Source organism: Aotus nancymaae, unplaced genomic scaffold (assembly GCF_030222135.1).
Source record: "Aotus nancymaae isolate 86718 unplaced genomic scaffold, 86718_ANA_hifiasm-v0.15.2.pri h1tg000030l, whole genome shotgun sequence".
Classification (NCBI taxonomy): domain Eukaryota; kingdom Metazoa; phylum Chordata; class Mammalia; order Primates; family Aotidae; genus Aotus; species Aotus nancymaae.
Window position 1 is genome coordinate 24,156,915 of NW_026988443.1, and position 16,925 is coordinate 24,173,839.

At 40.6% G+C, this 16,925-nt stretch overlaps 1 protein-coding gene across 12 annotated transcripts in view; it reads left to right on the forward strand.

Moving 5' to 3' along the window:
* The first annotated feature begins 214 nt into the window (after nucleotides 1-214).
* The window catches only part of LOC105706844 (cytochrome b5 type B), a 71,420-nt gene continuing 54,709 nt past the window's right edge, over nucleotides 215-16,925 (forward strand). For all 12 annotated transcript variants that reach the window (XR_010344873.1, XR_010344876.1, XR_010344877.1 and 9 more), the window contains exon 1: nucleotides 215-462. Coding sequence is in view for 7 of the 12 variants with exons in the window: in XM_064383236.1 (XP_064239306.1) it covers nucleotides 301-462 (162 nt within the window). In the remaining 5 variants the exon portion in view is untranslated. The remainder of the gene's footprint in view (nucleotides 463-16,925) is intronic.

The following is a 16,925-nucleotide window of genomic DNA, read 5'->3' on the forward strand; positions in this document are numbered from 1 at the left end:
ATCTGATTGGTGAAGTTGGAGATTGAACGACCCTGATTGGTTAGTTGGACCTCGAACCACACTTTCACCTGGAGGATGGGGCGAGGAGTGGGCGGGATTTCGAACTGAGCCCCCTCGTTTCATTGGTGAAAAAAAAAACAACGAACCAGGAACTATTCGGAAGTGTGATTGGCTGTTGCTAGGATCCCTCCCAAGGCCTTATGGGCCCTAGCTACGGAAGCCGAGGAAGGCTGAGCGCGGGCTCTCAAGGAAGGTAGTAGCGGAATCCCAGTTAGCTGTGGAGAGGCGGTGTCCGGTTCAATGGCGACTGCGGAAGCTAGCGGCAACGATGGGAAAGGGCAGGAGGTCGACACCTCAGCCACCTATTACCGGTTGGAGGAGGTGGCGAAGCGCAACTCCTTGAAGGAACTGTGGCTTGTAATCCATGGGCGAGTCTACGATGTCACCCGCTTCCTCAATGAGGTGGGGCCCGGGAGGTGGGAGGCCTCTGGAGCTGCCGGGGGGGGGGTGAAAAGGCTGTCTGGAGGGTATTTGGGAAGGAAGGGAGGCCTGACTGGGGGCGATAAGGCGTAGGAAAGGGACCACGATCCTCAGAGGGAAACTGGGGTGGGATTGGGGGGAGGGCTTTTTAGTCTGCATACATTTCCAGTCAGCTCCGAGTTCTGGTGCCTTACATAAGATCATGTATTATGTGTCGAGCACTTGCTGTGTGCTCGGCTAAACTCTAAGCCATCATTATCTCCATTTTACAGAAAGGGAAACTGAGGCTCAGGTTGAGGACTCTCAAGGTCATACGCTTAACGGCCTAGATCCATTGAACCTGGGTCTGAAGTGCACCCACATCTGTGCTTTTTCCAATGTGCCTTCTGAAGTAATACCGCTTTTGGTTTTTGTCGTCTTGACTAGAAGCTGAGATTTCTCTCCATACCCCTCCCCCAACCTTGGTTATGCCTCTATTTTTTTTTTTTTTCCCCGTAATCTGAGTTGACCTTGAGGCCAGAAGGTCATAAAGTGACCCCCTCTTTTTTTTGTCATTGACTCATTGTTTTGTCACTCTCTTTCTTAACTCTTCAAGCCTGTTTTATTTAATCTTCAAGCCTGTTGCATTAGATCTCATTTTAAAAAATTATCTTTCAGATCATGGTGCAACTAATTTTTTTTTTTAATTAAGGAAACAGGATAGACTTTTTAAAAAAATTTAAACTACATTTATTGAGGTGTAATGTACACACATAAATTGTGCCCATCTAAAATGTACATTTTGATGAGTTTTGAAGTATTTTTCCATGTGAAGACAGCATTTCCATCACTCTGAAAAGCTTCCTTTCCCTTTACAGTCATTCTCTCCCCAACCCCAGGCAACTAGTGATATGCAGCCACTAAAGATTGGTTTGAAGCTTTGATTTTTTTTTTTCCTTTTTTTTTGTATGTGTGATCAATTTATTTTGAGAACTAGATTAATGATTTTGTAAAAGTTCATTTCTATTTCTCTGAAGCAAATATGCTAGTGAAATATTTTTTTCAGTGAATCTGGGGCCTAAATCTGCATCCTGATTTTTAATTCTAAAAACTTTTAAAATTTAAAAGTTTCCCCTAAAGAACATTATTATTATTATTTTGAGACAGAGTCTTGTGTGCCCAGGTGGGAGTGCAGTGGCACAATCTTCACTGCAACCTCCATCTCGTGGGTTCAAGCAATTCTCCTGCCTTACCCTCCTGAGTAGCTGGGATTACAGTCACACACTGCCATGCCTGGCTAATTTTTTTTGTATTTTTAGTAGCGACAGGGTTTCCCCATGTTGGTCAGGCTGGTTTCAAACTCCTGACCTCGTGATCTGCCCATCTCGGCCTCCCAAAGTGCTGGGATTACAGGTGTGAGCCACCACACCCGGCAAGAACATCATTTTTAATCAGTCTTACTAGTGGACAATAATTTAACAACTCAGAATTTAGTAACTTCTTGCATTTGTATGGTGTGTGGCATTTTATGCTTTTAAAAGTGCTTTCCCATTATTTCATCTTCAAAACACTAGTCGAGAGTGACTTTGATAGTAGTGATTTTTATTTTAACAGAGGTACAAGTAACAGGTTCAGAGAGATCCTGATCATGCAATTGATAGTAGCAGATTTGACAGATCCCTTGATTTCTCTTGTCGGCATAGCATTACTTCAAAATTCTAGCCTTAGCTATGACTTCTAGTACTTGCTTCGTAATAAGTTTTATGCTAAAGCATGGTTCTAAATGGGTAGAAAATCATGTTTTTCCAGCTGGGCACAGTGGCTTATGCCTATAATCCCAGCACTTTGGGAGGCAGAGGTGGGCATATCACCTGAGGTCAGGAGTTCGAGACCAGCCTGGGCAACATGACAAAACCTCATCTCTGCTAAATATATGAAAATTAGCCAGGCATGGTGGTTCCTGTAATCCCAGCTACTTGGGAGGCTGAGGTAGGAGAATAGCTTGAACCTGGCAGGTGGAGGCTGCAGTGAGCTGAGATGGCGCCACTGCACTCCAGCCTGGGCGACACAGCAAGACTGTGTCTCAAGAAAAGGAAAAGAAAAAGAAGAAAATAATGTTTTTCATTTGTGGTTTTATTTTCTCCAATTTCTTCTTGATTTATTCAGTTTCTTTTTGCATATACAAGCCAAAGTGAATGTAGTTACTTTTTTTTACACAGAAGGTAGCATACTATGCACACTGATCTGTGTCTTGCTTTTTTCACTTCACTGTATATCTCAGTGATCTTTCCATAGCAATAACTGGCATCCCTCCTCCTCCTTCACCACAGCTGCATAGGATTTATTATATGGATCATAATTTATTTAAGCAGTATCCTATTGGTAAACATTTGGATTTATCAATATTTTGCTGTCACATTTTTTTCTCTAAATCAACTTAATTGAAATCAAATGTAGGGACAATAAAATGTACAGATTTTGAATGTAGAGTTTAATGAGTTTTGTCGAATAAATGTCTCATCTGTATAATCACCATCACAATCAATATACAGTCATGGGTCATTTCACAATGAGGACACATTCTGAGAACTGCATCATTAGGTGATTTTATCCCTTTATGAATATGATAGAGTGTACTTAAACCTAAGTGGTATAGCCTACTACCCACCTAAGCTGTATGATATAGCCTCTTGTTCCTAGGCTATAAACCTGTATAAACCTGCAGGCAGTTGTGACACAGTAGCAAGTATTTGTGCATCTAAACATAGAAAAGGTGCAATAAAAATATGGTATTATAATCTTACGGGACCACTATCATACATATGGTCCGTTGTTGACCATATTATGCGGCACATGACTCTATAGAACATTTCTACCAGTGTTGTCCCCATTCACACTGATTTTATTTCTAACACTATAGTAGGTACTCTTCTGTCTAGCTTATTTTGCTCAGTAGATCTGTGAGACTCATCTGTTTTTTTTCTGTTATCAGTGATTTGTAACTTCTAATTTCATTGTGTGAATATACCAACATTTGTTTATCCATTCACCTGTTGATTGACATTTGGATTGTCTCCAGTTTGGGGCTATTATGAATAAAACTGCTGGGAACGTTCATGTACAAATCTTTATGTGGACCTAGGTAGGTATGTATTCCTCCTGGGCAAATTCCTAGTAGTAAAATTGCTAGGAGTGAGATTACTAGGTTATATGTCTATTTAACTTTTTAAGCTACTGCCAGGGCATTTCCTGAAGTGTTTATATCATTTTATACTCCCACCACAATGTGGGTTTTCCAGTTTTTTCACATCTTCATTGACACATTGTAATTGTTAGTCATTTTACTTTTAGCCATTCTGATGGGTGTGTGTTGGCCAGGCGCGGTGGCTCACGCCTCTAATCCCAGCACTTTGGGAGGCTGAGGTGGGTGGATCACCTGAGGTCAAGAATTCGAGGCCAGCCTGGCCAACATGGAGAAACCTCGTCTCTTCTAAAAATACAAAAATTAGCGGGGTGTGGTGGCGTGTGCCTATACTCTTAGCTACTCGGGAGGCTGAGGCAGGAGAATTTCTTGAACCTGGGAGATGGAGGTTGCAGTGAGCTGAGATTGTGGCACTGCATGGCAGCCTGGGTGCCAGAGCAAGACTCTGCCTCAAAAAAATAGCCATTGTAATGGATGTGGAATGGTATATAATTGTGGTTTTAACTTGCATTGTCCTGATGACTAATGATGTTGTATCTTTCCATGGGCTTATTGGCCCTTTATATATGTCTTTTTGTGAAGTATCTGTTTAGTTTTGCCCTTTTAAAAATTGGATTGTTATTACTGACTTGAAAGCATTTTTTCTAGTGGCTGGATATTGTCTTTGAGGTCCAAGTGTCTGGCTAAGGTTTCTACTTTACCACTTAATAGTTGTGGAACCTTGTGGAAATAAGCTCTGTAAAGGCCCTTTCTCATCTGTAAAATGGAGATAATAGCACATACTTGACAGGGTAGTTGTAGTTGTGACAAGTAATTTAAATAGTTCATATATAGACTTGTTATGGCATATTACCTGGCCTAAAGAACTCAGTAAATGTTAGTGATTATTTTTGTTTTTAAAACAAAATTGCATTGTTTCCTGCAGCATCTTTTGAGCGCCAAGCGGCAAGTGCTTTGAAGGATTGAAAGGTAAATTAGATGACTTGGATTTGCAGGGAAGATCTGTGCACAAGTAATTGTCATGTGAGGTAGAGAGTGGCCTGGCCTTAAGACTGCTGCGAATGCAGGCTCTATTTGGTACAATCCTAGGGTATTTCTTGAAAGCTTTGGAGTTTGACTAATAATTCCTACTGGATTTCTCCAAGGCTCGTCAAAAGAAAGTTCAGTTTGATTGTTGCTTGCCCAGTGGAATTAACATTACAATTAAATTAATTAATTAATTTTTGAGATGGAGTCTCACTCTCTCCCAGGCTGGAGTGCAGTGGCGCAGTATTAGCTAATTACAACCTCTGCCTCCCAGGTTCAAGCAATTCTCCTGCCTCAACTTCCCAAGTAGCTGGGATTACGGGTATTCGCCACCATACCCGGCTAATTTTTTTGTGTTTTTAATAGAGACAGGGTTTCACTATGTTGGTCAGGCTAGTCTCGAACTCCTGACCTCAGGTGATCCTCCGGTCTCAGCCTCCCAAAGTGCTGGGATTACAGGAGTGAGCCACTGCGCCTGACCAAACATTATAATTTTATAGAAATAATGCTGTCTGCCAAGAGTGGTTCCAAGTGGTTAGTTCTAGGGAAGGTGAGAGCTAAGATGAGGCAGAATTTAACTTCTAGCACTTTCATTTATTTATTCATTTCGCACAGGGGCATGGCATGCACTCACTTGTGTTCACACTTGTGAGCAGTTTGTGTGCTCACTTCCTAGGTCCCATTATGTTCCAGGCACCATGCTGTGTTCTAAAACAGCCATGAATGGGACAGATGTTGTCTCTATTCCCAGTGGAATTTATCTAGTCTGATAGAGAAGAAAGATGTTACATAAATAATTGCAATTGTGATACATAAATACCATGAAAGGTACCTATGGAGTTGTGAGAATCAATGCAGTGGGTCCTGATTGGGTGGGGATAAGGATGTGAAGTTATGTTTAGATCTACAGACCTGAACTTCAGACCCTGCTAAGGTTATACCATTCTTGGCAGCCTGCTAGTTTGTCTCTCTTAGGCCACAGCCTTTTTTTTTTCTTTCTTTCTTTTTTTTTTGAGACAGAGTCTTGCTCTGTCACCCAGGCTGGAGTACAGTGGCGTAATCTCAGCTCACTGTAACCTCCACCTCCCAGGTTCAAGCGATTCTCCCGCCTCAGCCTCCTGAGTAGCTGAGATTACAGGTGCACGCCACCATACCTGGCTAATTTTTTCCATATTTTTAGTAGAGACAGGGTTTCACCATATTGGCCAGGCTGGTCTCGAACTCCTTACCTCGTGATCCACCTACGTGAGCCTCCTAAAGTGCTAGGATTACAGGCATGAGCCACCGAGCCACTGTGCCCCGCTGGCCGGTGACAGCCTTTTCTTATCAGGCTCATTCTAATCCAAATGCAAGTACCTATAGACCAGTACCATTTCCTCCAGTTCACCCCCCAGGTCTGTTATCTTTCTCTGCCCTGCAGACTGTTTTTTAGGAAGTAGTTTTTGTCTTCTCCAAAATTTTAGCCTCCATGTTTTATTTTGATGAGGTAATGTGTTTGGCTAGAGGACCCTCTTTTCATCACCAGGCCTAATTTTGCACTTCCTCAATCTTAATGTTTCTAGATTTCCTTTTCCAAGTCATGTGGTCTCTAGTATATCTCCATTGTTATATTTTTATTACATCAGTATGGAATTTCCACCCACAGAAAATTTGTGTAATTTTTTTTCCCAATAAGATTTTTATTCTGTAACTGTCATTCTTCATATTCTCCTTTTTTCTGCCCATAAGTCCCCTATTTCCATAGAATTAGTAATCTGGAAGCATTACTTTCCATAAGGAATTTGTCCTCTTTCTTCTGTTGAAATATAGATTTTCTGTCTGCTCACCAGTAAACTTAGTAAAGTAAACAAAACTAAGGAAAAGTCAATCGATTTCCCCTGCTCCTATCACATATTCTTTGGACAGTTGAACTGGATAAAATTTTTCACAAGAGGACATTAGGAAATTTCTGTAGTAGCTGTAACGTATTTCAACTTTATTATTATTGCTTGACTTAGATAGAAATGAATAGATCCCAATCATTGTTTCATCTCTTTTGGCAGTTTATAATCTTGGTTGCAGTATAGTTTATTTGAATTTGTAATATTGTGTAACTGCATACATACTATTAAGTAGACACAGAGTCCATTAGTGTTAAAGTACAAAGGCTATTCAGGTTGGATGAACCTTTTTTTTTTGCAAATTCATGTGAGATTTAAATATAAAGCAAATCCTAGAAAAAAAATGGGAAATATCTACTGTCTTATTAGGCTTACTTAATAAAAAGTAGGGAGGAATTTTTGAGTGTCTAATAGATTTGAATAGTATAAACAACTAAACTAGATTACTGAGCATAATCCCCCATACACTTCTGTCTTGTTTTGTTATGACTCAGACAAAAGCACATTTTTAGTTTATATTAATTATAGATATATAAAACTGGTTTTACTCTCTCTCTTTTTTTTTTTTTTTTTTGAGACAGAGTTTCACTCTTGTTGCCCAGGCTGGAGTGCAATGGCACATGATCTCAGCTCACTGCAACCTCCGTCTTGCAGGTTCAAGCTTTCTCCTGCCTCAGCCTCCTGAGTAGCTGAGATTATAGGCATGCGCCACCACACCTGGCTAATTTTGTATTTTTGGTAGAGACGGGGTTTCTCCATGTTGGTCAGGCTGGTCTCGAACGATTGACCTCAGGTGATCCTCCTGCCTCGGCCCTCCAAAGTGCTGGGATTACAGGTGTGAGCTGCCACGCCTAGCAATTTCATTCATTTTTAAGGCTGAATAATATTTTATGTATATACCACATTTTGCCTATCTATTCATCTGTTTATGGGCATGGGTTGTCTACCATTTGGCTATTGTGAACAATGCTGCAGTGAGCATTGGCGTACAAGTCTCTGTTTGAATCTGTTTTTAATTCATTTGGACATATCTAAGAGTGGAATTGTTGGGTCATATGGTAATTCTATGTTTGGCTTTTTGAGGAACCTCCAAACTGTTTCCCACAGTGCCAAACCATTTTATATTCCCACCAACAATGTACGAAGATCCCATTTGTTCATATATATTTTTTATTGTAGCCATCCTAGCAGGTGTAAAGTGGTGTCTCCTTATGGTTTGACTGTTTATTTGCTTTTTTTGTTGGTGTAGGGGTGTCCCTTTCTGACATAATTCATTTCCTTAATGACTACTGATATTGCACATTTTTTCATCTTATTGGTTATTTGTATATATTCTTTGGAGAAATGTCTACTAGAGTTCTTTGCCTTTTTAAAAATTTGAATGTGAGAAGAAGGAGAGAGAGAGAGAGAGCTCTTTGCCTGGTTTTAAGCTGGATCATCTTTGTTGTTAGGTTACAGTTCTTGTTTGTTTGTTTGTTTTTTGAGACGGAGTTTCGCTCTTGTTACCCAGGCTGGAGTGCAATGGCGCGATCTCGGCTCACCGCAACCTCCGCCTCCTGGGTTCAGGCAATTCTCCTGCCTCAGCCTCCTGAGTAGCTGGGATTACAGGCACGCACCACCATGCCCAGCTAATTTTTTGTATTTTTAGTAGAGACAGGGTTTCACCATGTTGACCAGGATGGTCTCGATCTCTTGACCTCGTGATCCACCTGCCTCGGCCTCCCAAAGTGCTGGGATTACAGGCGTGAGCCACCGCGCCTGGCCCTGGTTACAGTTCTTTATATAGTCTAGATATTAATCCTTGATCAGATATATATGATTTGCAGATATTTTCTCACATTCTGTAAATTGTGTTTTTAGTCTTGATGTCCTTTGATGCTAAAAAGTTTTCATTTTGATGGAGTCCAGTGTATCTGTTTTTTGTTGTTGTTACCCATGCTTTTGTGGTATCATATCTAAGAATCCATTGCCAATTTCAAGGTCATGAACATTTACCCTTATGTTTTCTCTAAGAGTTTTATGATTTTAGCTTTTATATTTAGGTCATTGATCCATTTTTAGTTAATTGTTTTTAATATGGTATGGGGTAGGGGTTCAGCTTCTTTCTTTTGCATATGACAATCCAGTTTCCCAGCATCATTTGTTGAAAAGACTGTTCTTTCCTCCACTGAATAGACTTGGCATCCTTGTGAAAAATCAACTGGGAACTGGACATGGTGTTGAGCACCTGTAGTCCCAGCTACTCAGGTGGGTGATGCCAGAGGATTGCTTCAGGCCATCAGTTGAATACTGTAGCATGCAATAATTGTGCCTGTGAATAGCCACTGCACTCCTGCTTGGGCAATGTAGCAAGACCCCATCTCTCCCGGACTCAAGTGATCCATCCACCTTGGCCTCCCAAAGTGCTGAGATTACAGGCATGAGCCACTGCACCCAGGCTCTGAGTTTTCTTTTTTTTCTTAATTGTGAAAGGGTATTGGGGTTTTTTGTTTTGTTTTGAGAGAGGGTCATGCTCTGTCACCCAGACCAGAATGCAGATTACACGGCTCACTGCAGCCTTGACCTGGGCTCAAGCAATCCTTCCACCTTAGCTCTCAAGTAGCTGGGACTATGGTTGTGCACCACCATGCCTGGTTAGGTTTATTTTTTATTTTACCTTTTGTAGAGATGGGGCCTCACTATGTTGCCCAGGCTGTTCTTGAACTCCTGGCCTTAAGTGATCATCCTGCTTTAGCCTCCTGAAGTGTTGGGATTACAGGTATGAGCCACTGCACCTGGCCTTAAACTGATTCTTGAAGACTGCTGTCCACTTTTAAGCATATTACTTGATTGTGTGGATTGGGATTCCATCCAAAATATTGCTTGAAGAAGGTTTTCTGCAGCTAGAACAATTTGAAAAGTCTGCCTTGTGTCTAATCTTACTGATTATGTAATCAGGTGTCTCTTCTTTACAAATGTTAATTGCATGATTTTTAAGAAATATTTTTTTAAAACTGTAGTAGAAAAATATACCAAGCCTCAAAGCAATTTCAACCAACTTTGACTAAGTCAACGCATTTGTGAAACCACCGTCCAAGTTGAGAAAGAATAGTGCTAGGACCCTAGAAATGCTCCTTCCCAATCAAGACCCCTCACTTCCCCAAGATAACTATCCTGACTTCTAACTCTAAATGCCTTTTTTGCATAATATACTGCATACGTAATACAATTCTTATATATATGTATTTATGAATATATGTAGTTAATTATTTTAAATGTAACAAGCACCTGTTAACTCACTATCCAAAATGAAAATTAAGACCTTAACCATAAGGCCTGGCGCGGTGGCTCACGCCTGTAATCCCAGCACCTTTGGAGGCCAAGGCGAGTGAATCACTTGAGGTTAGGAGTTTGAGACCAGCCTGGCCAACATGGCGAAACCCTGTCACTGCTAATAATACAAAAATTAGCCAGGCATGGTGGTGCATGCTACTCCATGTAATCCCAGCTACTCAGGAGGCTGGGGCATGAAAATTGCTTGAACCTGAGAGTTGGAGGTTGCAGAGAGCAGAAATTGTGCCACTGCACTCCAGCCTGGGTGACAGAGTGAAACTGTGTCTCAAGGAAAACAAGACCTTAACCATAACCTGGATCTAATCAAATGGTCTTTACTTATGATTTTTTCTAGCCTCTTTCCTTCTTCCTGCCCCCCAAAATAACCATCACTCTTGATTCATTATTTCCATCCTTTTCCTAGTTTTATAGCATCTAGATATATTCCTAAAAAGTATGTATATATAAATATTACATTTCTATTTTTAATTGTATTTTGCTTAAACATTTATACTGTGGTAAAAACACAGCACAAAATCTGTATTTTTATTTTTATTTTTAGACATTCTCCATCACCCAGGTTGGAGTGGAGTGGCGTGATCTCTGTTCACTATAACCTCCGCCTCCTGGGTTCAAGTGATTTTCTTGCCCCAGCCTCCTGAGTAGCTGGAATTACAGGTGCGCACCACCACACCCAGCTAATTTTTGTATTTTCAGTAGAGATGGGATTTCGCCATGTTGGCCAGGCTGGTCTCAAACTCCCAATCTCAAGTGATCTGCCCGCCTTGGCCTCCCAAAGTGCTGGGATTACAGGTGTGAGCTGAAATTTACCATTTTAAATGCTTTTTTTTTTAAGACAGGGTCTTGCTCTGTCACTCAGGCTGGAGTGTAGTGTTGTGATCATAGCTCATTGTAGCCTCAAACTCCTGGGCTCAAGCAATCTTCCTGCCTCAGCCTCCCAAGTAGCTGGGACTACAGGTGTGCGCCACCACACCTGGATTTCTTTATTTTTAATAGAGGTGTGGGGGTCTTCCTGTGTTGCCCAGGCTGGCCTCCAACCCCTGGCCTCTAGTAATTCTCCTGCCTCAGCCTGCCAAAGTCCAGGGATTATAGGCACGAGCCACTGCACCTCCCCCATCTTAAACTTTTTTTTTTTTTTGAGACGGAGTTTCGCTCTTGTTACCCAGGCTGGAGTGCAATGGCGCGATCTCAGCTCACCACAACCTCTGCCTCCTGGGTTCAAGCGATTCTCCTGCCTCAGCCTCCCGAGTAGCTGGAATTACAGGCACCCGCCACCACACCTGGCTAACTGTCTATTTTTAGTAGAGACGAGGTTTCTCAATGTTGGTCAGGCTGCTCTTGAACTCCTGACCTCAGGTGATCCACCCACCTTGGCCTCCCAAAGTGCTAGGGTTACAGGCGTGAGCCACTGTGCTCAGCCAAACATTTTTAAGTGTACAATTTGATTGTTTTAAATACTGAATATGGTTGTGAATCAGATCTCCAGAACTTTTACATCTTGCAAAAATGAGACTATACTCATTAAACAAATTCCATTTTATTCCTTCCCCCAGCACCTGGTAATCACATTCTACTTGTGTTTCTGTGAATTTGACTACTTGACATACTTCCTATATTTTTGAGATTTAGCCATAAGATGTCACCGTAGGAAGTGAACATACTTGTATCATCACTATCTGGTCCTTCATCCCTAGAGGTGCCCACTATATTCCCGTAACATCATAAGTAAATTGAGTTTGCCTGTTTTTGAACTTTGAACATTTTTCTTTTCTTTCTTTTTTATTTTTTGAGACGGAATTTTGCTCTTGTTGCCCAAGCTGGAGTGCAATGGTGCTATCTTGGCTCACTGCAACCTCTGCCTCCAGGGTTCAAGTGATTCTCCCACCTCAGCCTCCTGAGTAGCTGGGATTACAGGCATGTGCCACCACGCCCAGCTAATTTTTTGTATTTTTAGTAGAGACCGGGTTTTACCATGTTGGCCAGGCTGGTCTTCAACTCCTGACCTCAGGTGATCCACCCACCTCAGCCTCCCAAAGTGCTGTGATTACAGGCATGAGCCACCGTGCCCAGCCTGTTTGAACTTTTTATAAATGGAAATTTCACAGTATATATTCTTTTGTGTCTAGTTTCTTCACTTCAACATGTTACATTCTTATGTGTTGTGTATGTGGCAGTGGTTCATTCCTTTTCATTGCAGATTAGGATTTCGTTGTATGATTATATCTCAATTTATACATACTCTGCTGTAGACAATTGAGCTATTTCCAGTTTGGGACTGCAATGAATAATGCTGCTGTGGCTGTATGTGTGTAAATACATGTATTTATTACACATTTGAGTATATTTTTAGGAGATCGCATTTGATTTTTTTAAAAGAGATAGCATCTCACTATGTTGTCCAGGCTGGTTATGAACTCCTGGGCTCAAGCAATCCTCCCACTTCAGCCTCCCAAAGTGCTGGGATTACAGGCATAAGCCACCGTGCCTGGCCCTCGTTTGATTTTTTTTTTTTCTTCATTTGATTTTTTTAGTGAAAATTTTTTATTGAGATAATTGTAGATTCATAAGTAATTGTAAGAAATGACAGAGATCCTTTGTACTTTTCTCTCAGTTGTAACATTTTGCAAGACTTTATTACGATATCATAACCAGGATATTGACAGTAATACAGTCGACAGATATTATTCTGATTTCTCCAGTTTTACTTCTCTTTGATTTGTTTCTTGAAGAGAAAATGAGATGGTTTAATTTGTAGTCAGAAGTGATTTCTTCTTGATTACAGTGCTCATTATGCAAATTTCATCTACCTATTGATACAGAAATGGCACCCTGCCACTTCCTGGGACATTTGCTCCAGACAGAAAAATTCCTGTGCAACTCTTACTTACATGTCTGCCAGAAGTTGCTCTCTCTGCCTTCTTAAAAAGTTATGTATGAGGAGAGATAGCATGGGGAGAAATGCCACATATAGGTGAAGGGGAGGAAGGCAGCAAATCACACTGCCACATATGCACCTATGCAACAATCTTGCATGTTTTTCACATGTACCCCAAAACCTAAAATGCAATAAAAAAAAAAAAGTTACGTAAACTCTTATCCAGAATATCTGGGGTCTTTAGTTCAACCGACTGGACACATACAATATAGAAACTGATTTTCTTCAGTGGGTTTGATAATTTTCTCAACTCCATATCAAGAATTTCCCATTACTTAACCTGTCTTTGATGATCCTGAAAGTTCCCTTGATGGAAAATAGATCTAGCAGTATGTCATGGTCGCTAATTTTCCCTGGATAATATTAAAATATATAGAAGGTTTGCTATGTCTCCTGGCCCTGGATAATCAGTCTGAAAGAGTTTGTGTGAATGAAGTTTTCACATATTTGCTCTTTATGTCATTCTGTAGGCTCGAAATGAACGATACAGGGAGATTCATTTTGCTCATCTATTGTTTCTAAATTTTTGGTAATGAAAATTATGATTTTTGTAAAGGAAGTTATAAAAATACTAACACAATTAAATATAAAAATGCAGGGTGCTTGAATCTCAAGAAAATAGGTGCTTACTATGATTAAAAGACTGCACATAATAATTAGTTATAATTAATAATGCTTTTTCTTTTTTGTTTACATGAAATCTTTTAGAAAATAATGCTTTTTCAAAGATTGAATTTTTGGTAAACGTTTATGTTATAATTTGCTTAAGTTTTCCTTTTTCTTTGCCTCTCATTTCTAGAGTCACCAGAAGGAAAATATAAAACATTTTTAAAGGGCTCTTTCCCTGTAAATCATCAAGCACATACTCTTCATTTTTTCTAGTTTAAGGCATAAAGGGAAACCCAGCTCAGATAAGAATGATCCTTGCTGCATGCTCAGTGGCCCATGTATCTTTCTTTTAAAATTACTGTTATTTTTTTATTTTTAAATATTTTAATTTTTTTAGAGACAGGGTCTCTGTTGCCCAGGCTGCAGTGCAGTGGCGCCACAGCCTTGAATTCCTTGGCTCCTGGGTGGTCCTCCTAATTCAGCTTCCCCAGTAGCCAAGACTACAGGCATGAGCCACCATGCCTGGATAGTTTTTTAATTTTTTTGTGGAGAACGGGGTCTTGCTTGGTTGCCCAGGTTGGTCTTGAATTCCTGGCCTCAAGCAATCTTCCTGCCTTGGCCTCCCAAAGTGTTTGGATTACAGGTAAGCCACTGTGCCTAGCCATCCTTTTTTTTTTCTTTTTTTTAGTTCTAAGAGGCTCCAGCCTCAAACTTAAGTTAGCAGGTTAAAGGCCACTCCAAGTTCTGGTAGAGCTAATCTTTATTGCTTGGTCTTCAAAAATAGAAGTTTGTAACTTTTTTTTTTGTTTGAGACAGAGCCTTGCTCTGTCACCCAGGCTGGAATGCAGTGGTACAGTCTTGGCTCACTGCAGCCTTCGCCTCCCAGGTTCAAGTGGTTTTTCCCAGTAGCTGGGATTACAGGCGAGTGCCACCATGCCTGGCTAGTTTTTGTACTTTTAGTGGAGACAGGGTTTCACGGTGTTGGCCAGGCTGGTCTCAAACTCCTAGCATTAAGTGATCCACCCTCTTCGGCCTCCCAAAGTGCTGGGATTACAGGCATGAGACACTGTACTTGGCCTTGTAACTCCTGTTTGAACATACCTTCAAAGTGAAGGTCTTTGACCATGAGCTTTTCTTTGACATCATCTAGTGTCCGCTGGTGACCCATTAGCTCCAAAACTTTCTGCTTTGTCTTGGAAGCTTTGCTGGTGTTTGTGGGCATGGCCATGGCTGCTCTGGTCATCCGTTCAGGCCTCATTGTTTATTGGTCAGTTGCCATTATCTTGACCCAGAATCACAGTAAATTCTCTGAAGCCTAAATACATTGAGGAAATACCAGGATGCAGAGCTCATTCAGGGTGCATCTAATGTGAGAAGTTTGGTAACTTGCTGCAGCATAGGCTTAAAACTAGAGGGTCAGCTGGGTGCAGTGGGTCACACTTGTAATCCCAGCACTTTGGAAGGCTGAGCCAGGAGGATCACCTGAGGTCAGGAGTTCGAGACCAGCCTGGCCAACGTGGTGAAATCCCGTCTCTACTAAAAGCACAAAAATTAGCCAGATGTGGTGGCGGGCGCCTGTAATCCCAACTACTTGGGAGCCTGAGGCAGGATAATCTTTTGAACCCAGGAGGCGGAGGTTGCAGTGAGCCGGGATAGTGCCATTGCACTCCAGGCTGGGTGACACAGCAAGACTGTCTCATAAACAAACAGAAACAAAAAAACAGAGGGTCCCTGGAAATAGGACCTTGGTTGCAACAATGCCTGAGTATGTTCTGTTGATTCATCTACCAGTAAGAATCACAGGGATGATGTTTGTTATATTTCCTTTCATCATGTCTGAGAGCATAGTGGGAGAAAGTGGTGATATTTTTATCCTCTAGGTTGTTGATGTAATATTTTTATGTCAAGAAAAGACTTTTTGGGAGTGTAATTTCCATTTTCCCTAAAGACTCTGCTTCAAATTAGGACATAACTGTCAGATACTTGCTCCTGTGAGCTTCTTGTTGCTCTGTAGCAGGATGAACATGTAGTGGCAGATCATGTCTGAGAAGAAGCAGATAATAAATATGGGCAGGACCATCCAGAGGCTGATGCTGGAGTTGAACAGTAGCTCCTGCCCTCTGGTCAGAGAGCTGGTCTGGCTTCCTCTCCTGGGGTGCTGGGGCTCTTCTTTGGGTTCTCCTCGAGGCCTTCTCATGCCCCTCAGCCTGAGCATTATCTTGGCCTAGGACTGGCTAGGACCCTGCTACAGCCTTAGGCTTAGTGGACTGCTTCCAGCTCCTCCAGCTGCACTGTCAGTGGCCTGCTGCAGCCCTGCATCCATTCGATTTTTCACTAATGATATCTGAAGACTACGGAGTTCTAAACAGAAACTAAGAGCTCCCTGATGTCTTTTTGCTTGTTGTAAGCCATCTCTATTAAGATTACATTTTAGAATGAAAGTTGTTAAATCAAAAGATTTTGTTTGATCACTCTGACGTCCACTTGCTTCAGTGAAAAAAAAAGCAGGCTATAAAACATTAGGTACATAGGAATTCACTTTGTGAAACACAAAAAACTTTTGTCACTGCCTACCACATAAAATAGTAAGGATTCAATAAAAAATTGTAGATTAATGGCTGAACTGATTGAAAGAATATATAGGAAAAATGAAATTTTACACACCAAATTGTTAACTGCACTTCTTTCTGTTCCAGAGACTCTAGTTGATTATTCTTTTTTCTAAATTTACCACAGTGAATACATAATTTTTACTTAATGTTTTTAAAAAGTGTTGTGCTTTCTCTTGTTGTTTATAAGTGGTGAGAGATTGATGAAAGTGAAAGTACTTTGTAGAAAGAACTGTGTAGCAAGTCATAAATTCAGTCATTCCCTGAAACGTCCTAAGCTTCTAAGGAGTTTTGTTGTCCTTTTACTCTGAAAGGCAACACAATAGTTGGGATGTGTCAAAAGGAAAAAAATATCTTCCACAGTTTAGGTACATAGAACAAATTGGGACATAATTCCAGAACTGATGACTTAGTTCCACAACAAAGAACACATCTGAGAGGCTTCAGATATAATAACAAATGAATAGTGGCTGTCTTACTCTTGCTTTAAAATAGCATGTTTAAATACTGGGATGTGAGACCCATTCATTGGGTGGAGACCTTTTCAGAGAGAAAAATAGAAGTTATCCTTATCCTCAGGGAGCTCATAGGCAAATGACTATCATTGGGTAGTAACACTTAAGAGTTTTTATACTTCAGTTGAATTAATATTTATTTAAAATAGGAATGATAATTTATTCCTGCTGAAATTGTTATAAAAAGTAAGTAAAAAGCATTACTTAATATTTCAAAAATACAAATTTAGATAATATAAATTCTAAATATGCTAATTGTAAGTAAACGTTTTTTGAGTATTTAAGTCAAGGACTATACTAAATATAATTTTACAAAATGATTTATTTTCTAAGTAATGCTTTACTTGGCAAAACAAT